At 40.9% G+C, this 13,974-nt stretch overlaps 1 protein-coding gene across 1 annotated transcript in view; it reads right to left on the bottom strand.

The window, feature by feature from the left end:
* Positions 1–6,482, bottom strand: part of GPAT3 (glycerol-3-phosphate acyltransferase 3) — a 28,647-nt gene extending 22,165 nt beyond the window's left edge. Inside the window, exons 1-2 of the mRNA XM_073340555.1 lie at positions 6,380–6,482; positions 4,682–4,986 (exon numbers count right to left, since the gene is read on the bottom strand). Of these exons, the coding sequence (XP_073196656.1) occupies positions 4,682–4,825 (144 nt within the window). The 5' untranslated portion in view covers positions 4,826–4,986; positions 6,380–6,482. The remainder of the gene's footprint in view (positions 1–4,681; positions 4,987–6,379) is intronic.
* Positions 6,483–13,974: the final 7,492 nt, after the last annotated feature.

Raw genomic sequence — 13,974 nt, 5'->3', positions numbered from 1 at the left:
TAAAACTGAGCAAAGAAGCATCTGCAGTTAAAGGACAAGAGCAGTAATTAGAAGCAAAGACCAGTCAAGTTCTCAGAAGTACAGCATTAGAAACATCGGTCCTTGCTTCAGCTATCTGTTCCGCGGTGCCATCCTAGAGGGATGCAGGCAGGTTGTATTTAGACCAGATGTTTCTATGCTACTTTTGTATGCTGGGGGGGAGGGAGGGGGAAGAAAGAGGAAAAGAAGAGGGCAGAAGATGATCTCAAGAACAAAAGAAATGGCTCTTAAAAAGAGAGAGTTTCCCCTGCACTGCAAACAAGGCAGTGTTGTTTAATGCAACAGAATCGGAAAGTGAAGTCAATTAGGGTTTTTTGCATTGGTCGGGGAGGAGGAACAGAAATCCGCTATTAGCCCATGTACCTTTAGTTATACAGTAAGAACAGGCACATTAGGACTTAATAATAATAATAATTTTTTAAAAAAGCAGCTCTATTAGAAGCCCTCACGAGTGAGAGTTATAGGAGATCAAGGGTATTTTCTACATTTAATAAGTTAAAAGGTTTTGAAATTTCAAACAAAGAAAATCCAAATGGAAGACACTTAACTCTGTTTAACAAATTGTTCTATCCTACATAGCTCTGAATTCCTACCTCTCTCTGCTAGAGAGCCGTGCAATGATAAAAAACAAGGAGTTAAAGGCATTTGCGGATGCTGTCCAGCAGAGCTGTGTGAATAATGAATTTTTGGTTTGCTAGCAATTCTCTCTCACACACACACACTTCTGGTCAAATGATACATTTTTGTTTTGACAAAATGGAATGTTTTGTTTTGATATTGACTATTTAAATATTTTCAATAACATGACATTTTAAAATAAAAAGTTGTTTTAAACCAAACATTCAAAATGTTGGGTTTTGAACATACCAAAATATTCCATTTTGTTTTCTTCCTCTTGAGGGGCAGCAATTGTTTCCACTGAAACAGTTTGTCAAAACTGACAGGAGTTCACAAAATGTTTTAGTGCTGAGGAAATAGCAGTTTTGTTTTGTTTTTTAAAAAACAGACGTTTTGGCCAATATTATTCACTAAAACCATGACTAGGGAAGCAAAATGTATTCATTCACCAGTTTTGTTAGCCACATGAAGATTTATATGTTTAAACCAGTTAGATTATACAACCTCCACTCCCTCTTACGCAAATACATAACACATTTTTGTTGTTTGTACCTTACTGGGTTTCCGAGAAAGGAAAGGGTGCAATTTACCTAGAATTTAAGGCCAGAAGGGACCATTGTGACCTAGTCCTGCATGGCACAGGCCACAGAATTTCATGAAGTGCTTCCTGCATCAAACCCATAGCATCTGGTTGAGATTTTTAGAAACAAACCAAAAAAACAACACCTAATCTTTAAAATATTACATGACAAAGAAACAAAAATGACCACATCCCTAGGTAAGTTGTTCTAATGATTATTACAATTAGTCAGTGGAGGATTAATGATTTTGCTGTCCCCCCCACCCCACCTCTGCTCCGCCTCCTCCCCTGAGCGCGCCACCGGGTCCTGCTTCTCCCCGCTCCCTGCCAGTGCTTGTGCACGAAACAGCTTCGCGAAGGAGGGGGAACACAGTGCGCTCAGGAGAGGAGGATTTGGGGAAGGGGACCAATAGGGGCAAGGAGGGGGCAGGGATGGGTGGAGTTGGGGTGGGACCGGGGGCAGAGGCTGAAGGCATAAACCTGCACCGGGGAAGCAGACTCTGGCTGCCTGTGCAAATTTGTTAGCCTAGGCATTAATACGCCGCTGGACTCAGTGTTAAAGGTTTGAGAGTTATTTCTAGTCTGAGTTCCTTTAACTTCAGCTTCTAGCTACTGGTTAGAGTCATGCCTTTGTCTGCTAGACTAGAAGCAGACTCTACTCTAACTCTGTTAGAAGTTGTCCATGATTAAGTCACCTCCAAACTATCTCTTGGATAAATAAATAGATTGAGCTGCTTAGTCTCTCGCTCCAAATCAGGTTTTCCAAATGCAAGATAATTTTTATAGCTCTTTGCTGAACCCCATCTAATTTGTCAACATCCTTTTTAGGATGACACCAGAAATGGACACAGTATTCCAGTAATAATTTCACTAGTGCCATATGCAGAGGTAATGTCTCCCTAGTTTTATTCTATCTTCCCCAGTTTATACATATGAAGATAGCCTTTGCTCATCCCTGGCACAGCATCGCCAGCCCACATTCACCTGCTTATCCCTCATGCACTCCTTAGCACCTCAATGACTTTTCGGTCACTGATTTCCAAGCAGCCATCCCTCATTCCATCAGCACAATGAACATTCTTAGCTCCTAAAAAGGTGTCACCTTACAGCTTTAAACAGATAAAATGTGTATTACTCAAGTAAGGCCAGTTTACCAAGATATTCAGATTGCTCCATACAACTAGTGGGGCATTAAATGGCAGATCAACCTGGGTCATCTCAACAAAAACATTGAATAGCATCGGGCCAAGAACAGATCCCTGTGGGGATGTCCCCTCCACTAGAAATAACTCTTTTGGATCACTCATTTAAAGTATCAGAGGGGTAGCAGTGTTAGTCTGGATCTGTAAAAGCAGCAAAGAGTCCTGTTGCACCTGATAGACTAACAGACGTATTGGAGCATAAGCTTTTGTGGGTGAATACCCACTTTGTCGGATGCATGCATGTCATAAGCAAAGCTTATGCTCCAATACATGTGATAGTCTATAAAGGTGCCACAGGACTCTTTGCCATTTATTTAAAGTTACTCTAAGATCTATCAGACAGTTTTTAAAAAGCCATTTAATAAGTGCTACTTTTTGGCATAGCACTTTAAAAAAAAAAAAAAAGAAGAAAGAAAGAAAAAAGATCAGAACGTTGTGGGATACCAAGTCCTGCTTCCGTAAGGCATCTGAATAGATTATCTCAACCAAACTGGTAACCTCACAGACCACCACCAAGTTTAACAAGATCAATTTTCTATTAAACCCCATGTTGACTGGCATAAACAGAGGCAGCATGATTTCCTGGTTGCTTCCCAGTATGTCCTTCCACGATTTCACCCAGGACCAGTGTCAAGCTAAACAGCTGACTGTTTAACCAGGTAAATCCTGGTTAATTTCTTTTTAAAAAAGGCAGGTACCGCATTAGCGCCTCCTTTCCCTTTGCTCCTCTAGAACGTCACACACATTCCACCTTCAACCTACCCCTAACCAGCACTCTCCTGGAGAAGTAGATTTCCGTAGAGGAGGAAGATGGCAGGGGGAAAGAAGGAGATCAGCTCACATGCCTACCCCACTCAGAAGATGACGGGAAGCTGAATTGTTGCACAAGTTCAGCACTCAAGAAAGCTGTGCATGTGGCCATCATTGCCAGTACGATGAGTATTTATGTGCCAAGTGACTGAAGTATAGCATGGCAGGGACTGCCAGGAATTAACATCACGTGGAATCTGAACAGTGACATCGTACTCAGGTCAAGGGGCCACATCAAATGCAAGGCATTACAAATTAAGCACCTAACCCCACCGAGATTCTCGCCTGACCTGGAGAAAGTGAGGCAAGAGTGTTTTGTTAAGAATAGCCTTGAGAAAGTGCTCCATAGAGCATCAAAACTGGATTTTTCCCTGAGCATCTCCTTGGGTAGCTATCCATTGCATAGGATTGGTTAGACAACCTACTTGTGATGTAGTGCACACATGGACAACGTTCCTGCTTAGCCTGTGCTATCATGGCTTATACTCCACTGTATGTGATATTTGGTCAAAAACTGTGGCAATATGTTAACTTCAATGCTATTCAACAGGAGAAGGTTATTTAGAAAATGCGGGCATTCAACAAGCATAAAGATCAACAAGACTGAGGTAGATACAAGATTCATAGCTGGTCCCCTAAACTATAGCTTATAAGCAGCTTGGTACAGATGACTGTGGTCAGAGGCGTTAAAAAGGAGAGGAAGGCAGAACGCTACTGCACTGTGCAGTGCAAGGTACATTATGTTCTTACCCTTCTCCATCCAAAGACTGGATTTCAGCCTAGAATGTTATTGCATGACGGGGGTTCCAAGGTGTTAACACGTGGGATTTTAGAATAATCACTGGCTGTTCAGGTTTTCACATTCACAGTTTAGTATTATGCTATCACAAGTGTGGATGAGAACACAACAGAACATTTTAGCAAGGAAACGGATTTTTGGTTCAGAAACTGGCATGAAATTATTCTGAATTTGTGCAGTTTCATGATAGTTTCTTTTAAAGCAGGCATTTACCCCTCCACTGTCTATACTTCATGTGGAAGGATCTCCTGTATGCACAGCTTGACTATCAGCTCATTCATTGGACCAATAGAAAGTGAGACAGATTAAATAGCACCAGGGAGCAAAGTTAGTCCTTATTTAGGACTGTAAAGTATGTAGCATTCCCAGGAACTCAGTGTTTTCCAGTCTTGACTAGCCAGCCATTGGCAGATGGCTCATCCAGAGAGAGAACACACCCTCTTGAGTTAGAGAAACTGATTCATGCAAGGAGAAGTGGTTATGCAGAAGTCAGCAGAATTACTGCTGCAGACTAGGAGCTTTTACTGGAAACACCCTTACCACCACCAAAAAACAAAAACCATGTCCAGGTCGCCCCCCCCCCTTGTATTAACTAGTGTATTAACTATACCGTTTTAAAGGTCACCAACTTACCTCCAGGGTTTTTACTAAAATTCTCATGTAGACTTCAGAAATCCCCAGCGACACTCCGAACACCGATGGCAACACGATCAGTGTAATCACCACAGTGAGCCAGACGGACAAGACCTTGGCTGCAGCAGAGATGAGGTCCTCCATGATCGCTAGAACCCCTGCTCCAGAGGGGACCCTCTCCCGCCGCTTCCTGGATCGCTGCTGGCCGCTGAGAGCCAAGCGAGAGATTTGTGTCGTCCGCCCTCTCCTGCTCCGCCCCGTTAACTAATTCCGCTCAAGATCCGGTCAGCAGCTGCAAACCCTCTCTGCAGGGAAAGAACACATGCGAGGGGGGAGAGGGCAGATATGGGACCCGCTGGTGCAAGAAGCCAGAGATGAATAGCATGCAGCTACAGCCTGCGAGGGGAAAATCCAGGTGCAGACCAAGATGAGAGATGGTGGGCTCGGAGATGTGCTCCCCTTGAGTCCCATAAACTTGGAAGGGTTAAAATGGCTAACTGAAAAGGGAACCCAGTTTGCCTGTCGCTCGCTTCCTCTCCCAGGTGTAACGGAGTAGGCTTATGCAGAGCCAAGGTGGATGGGATCATAGCCGTTTCAATTGCGTACGGCTAGAGCACAATGCTTGGGGCACACGTATGCGCCTCTGGTACTGGGGACACATCAAAAAGGAAAGCCCAGAAAAGAGACACCTTGGTGGATCTTCCCCAGAAGGTTTCATTTCCTTTGGCCAGGGTCACGTATTTTGCTTTCAACAGCAGCAGTGAAGAGGGCAAGAGTAAGAGGACACTTTAAAAATAAAATAAAATTAAAAAAAACAACCCACATCATCTTAAAAAAAAAAAAATCTAGCCAGTTTCAAAGAAATCCCCAGCACTTTGAAAGTCATCTCAGATACGACACCTCCCCGTATCTTCCAGTTTTAGTCATATTCTTATTTAACACGAGTTTTTCCTCCCTTCCCCCAGTCCACATAAGTCAACAAAGGAAGTAATTAGACGACATACAATTTTATCAACCGCACGCGTTTTTTAAAAAGGACTTCCCTTATCTCATCTCATATATGACCATTGCAGACAGCATAAAAGGGTTACGTTTCAGTTAAAATGGTTTCTCTGGGATCCCGTCTCTCAGCAGGTATTGGATGCAGGCAAGAAAAGTTTAAACAGCCACAGGAGAGCTACAGGTTTCAGAGTAGCAGCCGGTTTTTGTATCCGCAAAAAGAACAGGAGGACTTGTGGCACCTTAGAGACTAACCAATTTATTTGACCATAAGCTTTCGTGAGCTCTAATAAATTTTGTTAGTCTCTACGGTGCCACAAGTCCTCCTTTTCTTTTTAGTAGAGCTACAGTTTGCTAAGACCAGCAAAAAAGAAGACCAGGTTTATAATGGAGAACATGAGTTGTAAATTCCCTAAAGTCTAGAAGGGGCTCTTGAAAAATAACTGCCCACAATTCAGCCTTCAGCGCGAACAGTAACTTTGTTTAATTTTTCCGTTTAAGAACAAGCCTTTAGGCTACTTTGCCATTGTTCAAGATAGAAGCAAACGTATCGCCCTGAGCAAAACAGGATAGATTTCCTTCGTACAGGTTACTTTAGCTAGGCAATTCACTCAACTCTTAAGTAAACACGGTTTAAACCCTGCTAGTAATTTGTAATCGTCATTACCCAGAGTAGTACAATAACCACTCCCTTCTTACCTGACCCAGGGCTTCCTAAGCAAAGAGCACAAAGAGAAAACATGCTGGGCGAGGGCTGGCACACATATATTTCCTGCTGCAATCAAGAGACAGGAAAAGCTACCAACGTTTGCATACCATAATTCACTTAGCAGAGAGACAGTTTTACCATAAACTTTGTATTACTCCAACCCCCACCCAGCCTGACTTTTCTGTGCAATAGCGTTCTCCCTGGTAGAAAAGAGAAATGCAGTAGGAGGGAGAACAGAGGAAAGGAATAGATTAAGGATAACTGCCTCTATTGGGATAATAATAAAAATAATGATTCACCATAATAATGAATGAATGAATAAATCATAAACACTTTGTGTCTATACAGAGAGCTTTTCATTCCTACAGATCAAAGCACATTATGAAGGTAAGTAAGATAGCATTATTTCCAATTTACAGCTGGGGAAACTGAAACCCAGAAACATTATTAAGTGACATGTTCAAGGATACACAGTGAATCTATGTCTGAGCCCATAACAGAGCCCAGGTATCCTGACTCCAGCCCTGTAGCTGAGGTGGAGCCTGACAAGGCGATTTATTTACCTTGTTGATTGTACACACACCCTGGCAATGCTGATGGAATGGGAGCTACTATGGTTTTTTTTACCAAATCTGGATTTTGCAATTGGAAAAATGCACTTTCTCAAGGCAAAGGCTTAATCAAACATGAAAACTTCTTAGTCCACTTGAATGCAATGGCTGACTAGACTGCAACAAGGAAAAGAGAAGCTGCAGGATTTTGGAGTGGGGGGATTGTTTTTGGTTTTTTTCCTATTTCTACACTTCTGAGACAATCAGGGTCCAAACGCCCCAAAGAGAGAACAGTGGATGTAAACGCAAAAGAATATGCTATTCAATCAACCTGTTGTATACAATATTACTGTGTATAAATATATGTCAAGTTAGATTCATTATGAAAGCGTGTAATATTCTGAACCTGATTATTGTTATGAGATATGTACACAAACTGTGGTTAGGAATTTATGCATTTGTGTATATAAAATTGTGCTCATAATTTGTGCAGCAACATTCAGCTCCACCTCACTACAGAAAGGTGAAAAAATCACCAGAGGAGGCCATCTCACTAACCAGAGGAGATTAGTTCCAAGTACCTAACATTGTACAAGCCAGAAACTATAATGGTGGACCATTAAAGTTAATGAGAAAACACAAACAACTTGAAACTGAAAAGAAACCTCTCCTCCCGGAAAACTAAGAAAGGAGAGGGGGGAAAAGAGAGAGAGAAGGTGGGGGAGACCTTTTAAAAACAGGCTCTTCAGCACCTACGCAAATATCCCTTATCTTGAAGAAAGCTCCTAAACTTGATGTGGTAGATCCACCATACAAAATATTTACTAATTTTGTTATTTCAGTTTATTCATGTGCTCAGTAACATTCCTGACTTATGAATTTGATTATGATATTTATTTTATCGTAACTTCCTTTTTCAGGTGTCATAATTGTTGCTTTAGTGTCATCCTCACAAATTGAAAGAAAGAGGTATTATTTAAAAACCTTTGCAAAAACTTATCCACTTTGCTGTGATAAATGAGTTGTTTCTGAGAGGAGATCAAGATATCATAAACTTCAAGGACTTAGATCTACTCTGAACGATTCATCAAGAACCTTTTTATCAACCTACTTTAATTTACTGCAGGACAAGATCCAAAATTCAAGGATGCTCTGAACGATTCTGAAAAATGAAAAGTACACGTCTGCTGAAATTCAGAATGAAGTAACTGATATTATGAAGAAGATAGTTTTGAAAGATATGTTGAAGATACTGAGAAAAATAGTGAGGTGGTGTCACATTTCAGGCAGAAGAACTTGACAATGGATGCTGTGAATATTGAAAATGTGTCCATTGTTTTACGCTATTCTGTTGATATCAAAGCCAAGGAGAGACTTACTTGAGTAGTCCAACTGCATGGCCTCACTGCTGAAGATCTCACACAACATATTTTGAAAGATTTGGGTCTTGACCTTCAAAATTCTTTATGGGCTTTCTTTGATGGTGCCAAAGTTATGTCAGAGTGCAAAGGAGGTGTACAAATGCTTTTGCAGCAGAAATTAAACAAACAAATACCTTACACACACTGCTTGAGTCACCTATTACATCTGGTGGTTACACACATGTGTGGAAAGAGCTCAGCAGTGGCAGATATGTTCTCAAATTGTAAGTCTATACAATTTTTTTTACAGGCATGAAGTGAGTGTGTTGTACAAAGACAAGCACCTGCAAAGACTCATAGAAACAAGATGGACTGGTCACCTGAAAACCTTGGAAATAATCCTCAATACTTTGGAAGTGATTCAGAGTATTCTGTCAAACATTGTGAATGGATATGGAGACTTGTCCACTATTGGAAGTTAATCATCGAAACAATTCTTGTTCTTAGATGAGGTTATGAGAATGATTTTGAAAGATTTCAGAGTAACAGCCGTGTTAGTCTGTATTCGCAAAAAGAAAAGGAGTAACTTGTGGCACCTTAGAGACTAACCAATTTATTTGAGCATGAGCTTTCGTGAGCTACAGCTCACTTGATCGGATGCATACCGTGGATGAAGTGAGCTGTAGCTCACGAAAGCTCATGCTCAAATAAATTGGTTAGTCTCTAAGGTGCCACAAGTACTCCTTTTCTTTTTGATTTTGAAAGAGTTTGCTTCTCTGAACAATTACCTTCAAAAGGAACTAATGCACCTTGCCAGCAGTGTTGAATTGATTACTGTTGGCTGTGAAGAAAATGGAGGGTGGGGGGAGAAATATGCTTGAAGATTTTTTTCTTGAAGATTTCATCCAAGCACTCTGGTTTGAAACATGCGTCAACAGCATCAACATTAAGATGTGCCACCAAAAGAGCAAAGGTATTGCCCCTAAAATTTCAAGATTACATAGTTACTGAGCACTTACCAGGGTTCCAAAGTGTAAATGAGCACCAGAGGTCCCAAATTTATCATTAATTGTTTGATGAAACCAGTAGTGAATTGCAAAGGAGATTTTCTGAGAACTCCAAGTTATACAAAAGCTTGTCAGCAATCTATTCCACCAGATCGCCAGACTTCTTGAAATTGGAATTACTGTGAGCTTCAGTTGATTTGCTTGGATTAGATATGGAGACAGAGAAAGCTGAAATGGCTGTATTTAAACCACTGATAGATAAGAGAAATTGCAAAGAATTTGAAGAAGTTCTAGGTGCTGCTAGGGAAATAAAGTATGCTTTCCCATATATTTTTGAAATAATGGTCTCTGTTGTTTGGGGCATCAGCTGCAGCTTGTGAGAATTCGTTTTCGTGTTTGAAAAAAAAATTATCACACCGAAGGATGAACATGACCCATGAAAGAAAGAGAAACCTAATTCTCTTGACATATGAAAGTGATTTGACTTCAAAACTGAACCTGGATGTCTCTGTGGAGGAATTCAGATACTGTTATCCAAGAAGACTTCAACTTTAGTTTCATGAATAGTGTTTACATTACATTGCACTTTCATGTTAAGATCTATACTTTTATATTTCTGAATCTTTTAATTTTTTGAATGCTTGAATATTTGAACAAGTATAGAAATATCTATCTTATCTTTTCTTATTTCATGAAAATAAATTGTAAAAGGCTTCTGACTGAGACTGTGTTTTTCACTAAGTACCTGAACTTCTGAAGGCAAGCACAAGTGCGCCTCTTGTCGTGCAGTCTGCTTCCCCATGCCTATGTCCTAGCTATGGGGCTGCCTGATTCCTATCCCTTTGGTCAAACCCAGGAATTGTTAGTTACATACCTAGAACTGGCTCTGCTCAGAGAGCTATCAGGAAATAACCTATCAGGAAATAATCAGGAGAAGAAGGTGAGCTGCTACCTAAGAAATGCAAAGCTTCTGGCAGCACAGCTCTTGGGCTGAGCTTTAGGAACATTTGGGCATTTGGAGAGCTGGAGGGACAAAAAAGGACTGAGGAGTATTAACAATTCTCCCTCTAGTGATATAGTTCCACCAGTGCTAGCAACGTTGGAGTACTTGTGTTAGCAAGAGAGCAGGGACAGCTTTAGCTGAGGTGCACAGGGCCCCCATCTCAGGTCTGACCATCATGACAGAGGAATGGCTGGACCAAACCTGAGATGGGGGCCCGGGGCAAGTTCACCCAGTGCATATTGGTTTATCCAGGCCCGATTTCTGTGGTGCAGTTGCACCCAAGGACTGGCCATGCTGTGTGAAGTCATTCAATAAATCAGAAGATCACTTTAACATGAAGTCTTAGATCATTAATCCAAGTGGTTCCTAGCATCCTAGGATTCAACAAAGACCTGATACGATGAAAAAGACAGAGGCCCAAAGGTATTTAGGCTTCTAACTTTCACTGAACTCAATAAATCAATGGAAGTGAGGAGTCTAAATATCTTCAAGGATCTGAGCAAGAGTATCTGCTCACTTTTTACCAGGCTTTCTGTGTTGTGTCTCACACCCTCTTTTCCTCCCACCCACCACCCTGCTCCTTCACACTTCACCAAAGTTTGTTGGAAACTTTGGTATTTGAAGTACATGCTTCCTTCAAGACTTAAACAGCTCACATTGCTAATTGCTGCCATGAAGTGGGGCTAGCCCAAGTGTACCATGCCCAAAGTCACACCTGATGTCCATGTTAGAACTGGGAATAGAATCCAGATCTCTGATTCTAACGCCTTCACCACAAGATCACATTTCTGTATTAGAAATTCCACATTGCCTTGTGGATATTGGAGTCCAACAATTCAGCTACAGGAAAGTTTATCTGATTTTTATATTTGAATGGTTGCTAATTGTCAAAGGTAGCTTTTGGCAGAGAACTTTCTGTGAGTGTTAGATGGGGAAAAAAGAAATTGTGTGTGGGAAGATTTATTTAATACTAGAAATTCTTTGAGAAAAAATTACACCTGGATTCATTATCATTTTTAAAGTAAAAATTTAAAATACATATCTATAATTAACAAATCCAGGGACACCGAGGACTTCACAGTGGTCTCTATACACACCACAGTGGGTTTGGTGATGTGGAGACTTGTCCGCTACACTCGACAAGACCACCAACTTATTTCTGATGGACTGCCAGGCACCCTTCAAATTGTGATGTGTTCTCCAAATCTGGATTGGTTTCAAACCAGAGGTGTATATGTGGAAGGCTCTGTGCCCCATTTCCAAACCTCTGAATCATACAGGGGCTGAAGTCTACTAATACCTTTGAGATAGAAGAAAAATTCTGATGATCTGTAGATTTCTTTTTAAAAAATTCAGCAGAAAAGAACAACAATTAGTTGCAATAATGCATCACACAGAAATAACATGTTCCTTTTCTATTGTAATGACCTGACTAATGTGTGTACCACTGCCCTTGACATGATGGAATCAGAACTGCTCAAGTGCAAGTCATAACCCCTATAGTGCTAGCAGCTAATGGAGATTCTCCTTTAGCTCAAGTGTCATACACCTTTGTTTTTCAGAATACAAGAAGTACTGCTGCTGTCCCACTTGCAATGTAGTTCCAGTCAACCAAAGCATGATGACAGCCATGAAATTTTTAGATGGCCAAAGATTTTTGTTTTTTCTCCTGGACGTCACATGCTCAAGCATGACAAGCCACTCTGTGTACTTTTAACAGGATAAGTGCATTGTAAGTAAGGTGGTGAAAATACAAACACAAGCTGCTATTTTAGTACCTGGAGGGGTGTCCCTGCCCCTCACCCCCCCCCTCCACTCCTTGATATTTCTTTTAAATGAGCAGATCATAAATATTGAAGTGAAGAGAAATCAATTCTGCTTTTGAATTCCTCTTGGAATCTTCTCTTTCTCCAGGTACAGCAGGGGAAAATATGCCTAGTCATTTGAAAGTGTCCTCATAATTACAGAGCTGCTGGCAAAGCTCTACAATAAATTATGCTAAAGTTCACTCTTAGTGAATAGTTTGCATTCTAATCAAAGAATAACTGGCTGTTAACTACAAAAAAAATTGCTGACTTATAAAGAAACTGCTTTCCTTGCACTATGGCCTTTGTCTTAAAAAAACCCAGCTGTTTTCAACCTGAACACGTGGCAATAAGTCATTTTCAAGCTAGTTCCACCATTTTGCTTTATCCGTCCCCACTGTAGTCTGTGAGGGAATAAGGCACATTTATGTAACCTGTTCTGGATTAATTGCCATTTAGGCTAAGCCTAGCTCGAGTCAGCAAACGTATTTTGCAAACAAGAGGGACTTTCTACTCTGAAACCCTATGGCTAGATCCTCGGCTTGAGTAAATCTACATAGCTCCATTGAAGTTAATCAGGCTATGCTAATTTTCACAAACTGAAGATCTGGCCTCTAAATTAAACAGAGCTGGAATTCTCCACAAAACTTGTGACACTAGCAGCCCAGGTGCCACCTCAAGCCAAGGACCGCATGTCTCAACTGAACACTGACAAATACATAGCTGGAATCAGTCTGGATCCCGTGTGTCAATATTGTTACAATAGCTATTAGGATTAGAAGAATATTTAATGTTTAGACTTTACAGAACGCTTGTGAGCTGATGTATGCATTAATCTGTATCCTATATTGTAAGGTAATATGTGAGTGGTTGTATTGTGAGCCTCTGTGACTGTGTAAATCACCAGACAGGAGAGAAACATTAACTAGTGTGAAGTGCTGATCTCCAACAGAAGGTGCCATGTCCTGGCCAACAAGGAAGGCCCATCAACACCAGACAGATTATTGTGGGATATTAAAGAGAAAAAAAGGCATTGGTTGTTCTACCCTCCCCTGTGAAGATGAGTCACGCAAGTTGATTTCTCTTGTTGGCTGAATTTGCTGCTCAGAGCACAAAGGAAGAGGGCAATATAAACCCCTAACAAGAAGGAAATGGATCTCTATGCTGCTGGGACTCGGGGAGGGCAAGGTTTACTAGGCATAAGCAAGAGATCCCTCGTCCACATGTTCCCTTCCCAACTGCCAAACTATCTCACATGCTCTGTGCCCCGGGGCAACAAGATCCCTGACACTGTCCCCTTCTGCTGCCCCACGAGCTGCTTCTGCTGTAGCCAAGTAATTACATCAAAATAATTGGGGGAGAGAACTCCTGCCTTCTATTCCTACCTCTGTCATTGATTTGTTGTATGATCTTGAGTAAATCCCAAGAATGTTTCTCTGCCTCAATTTCTCCACATGTAACTGGGGATAACCATACTTACCTATCTTACATAGATTTTGTAAGGCTTACATTTATTAATGTTTGCTGACTCAGTCACAAAAGTGGACTAATTAGCGTCTATTTTGTTTATAAATTCACAATAGAGAGTTCAAATCACGTGTAAGAGACTGTTTTTGTGTGTAAAAATGTTCTTTAATTCATTATCTCAATACAAAGTAACACAAGACATGCAACGTATTGTGACAGTGCTATCGGGCCAAATACTAAGGTGCTGAGTACATAAAACTCCCATTGACTTCACCTCTCATGTTTTGGTTTTAATAAATCGATATAAATTATTTTGGCTGTAGTTTTTTCAAGTGTCAGAATAATTCTAGAGATGATGCATGGGGGGGGGGGAATTGCAATTTTTATTGCC

This window comes from Lepidochelys kempii, chromosome 4 (assembly GCF_965140265.1).
Source record: "Lepidochelys kempii isolate rLepKem1 chromosome 4, rLepKem1.hap2, whole genome shotgun sequence".
Classification (NCBI taxonomy): domain Eukaryota; kingdom Metazoa; phylum Chordata; order Testudines; family Cheloniidae; genus Lepidochelys; species Lepidochelys kempii.
The sequence above is the reverse complement of the archived record's forward strand: the minus strand, read 5'-3'. Positions and strand labels throughout refer to the sequence as shown.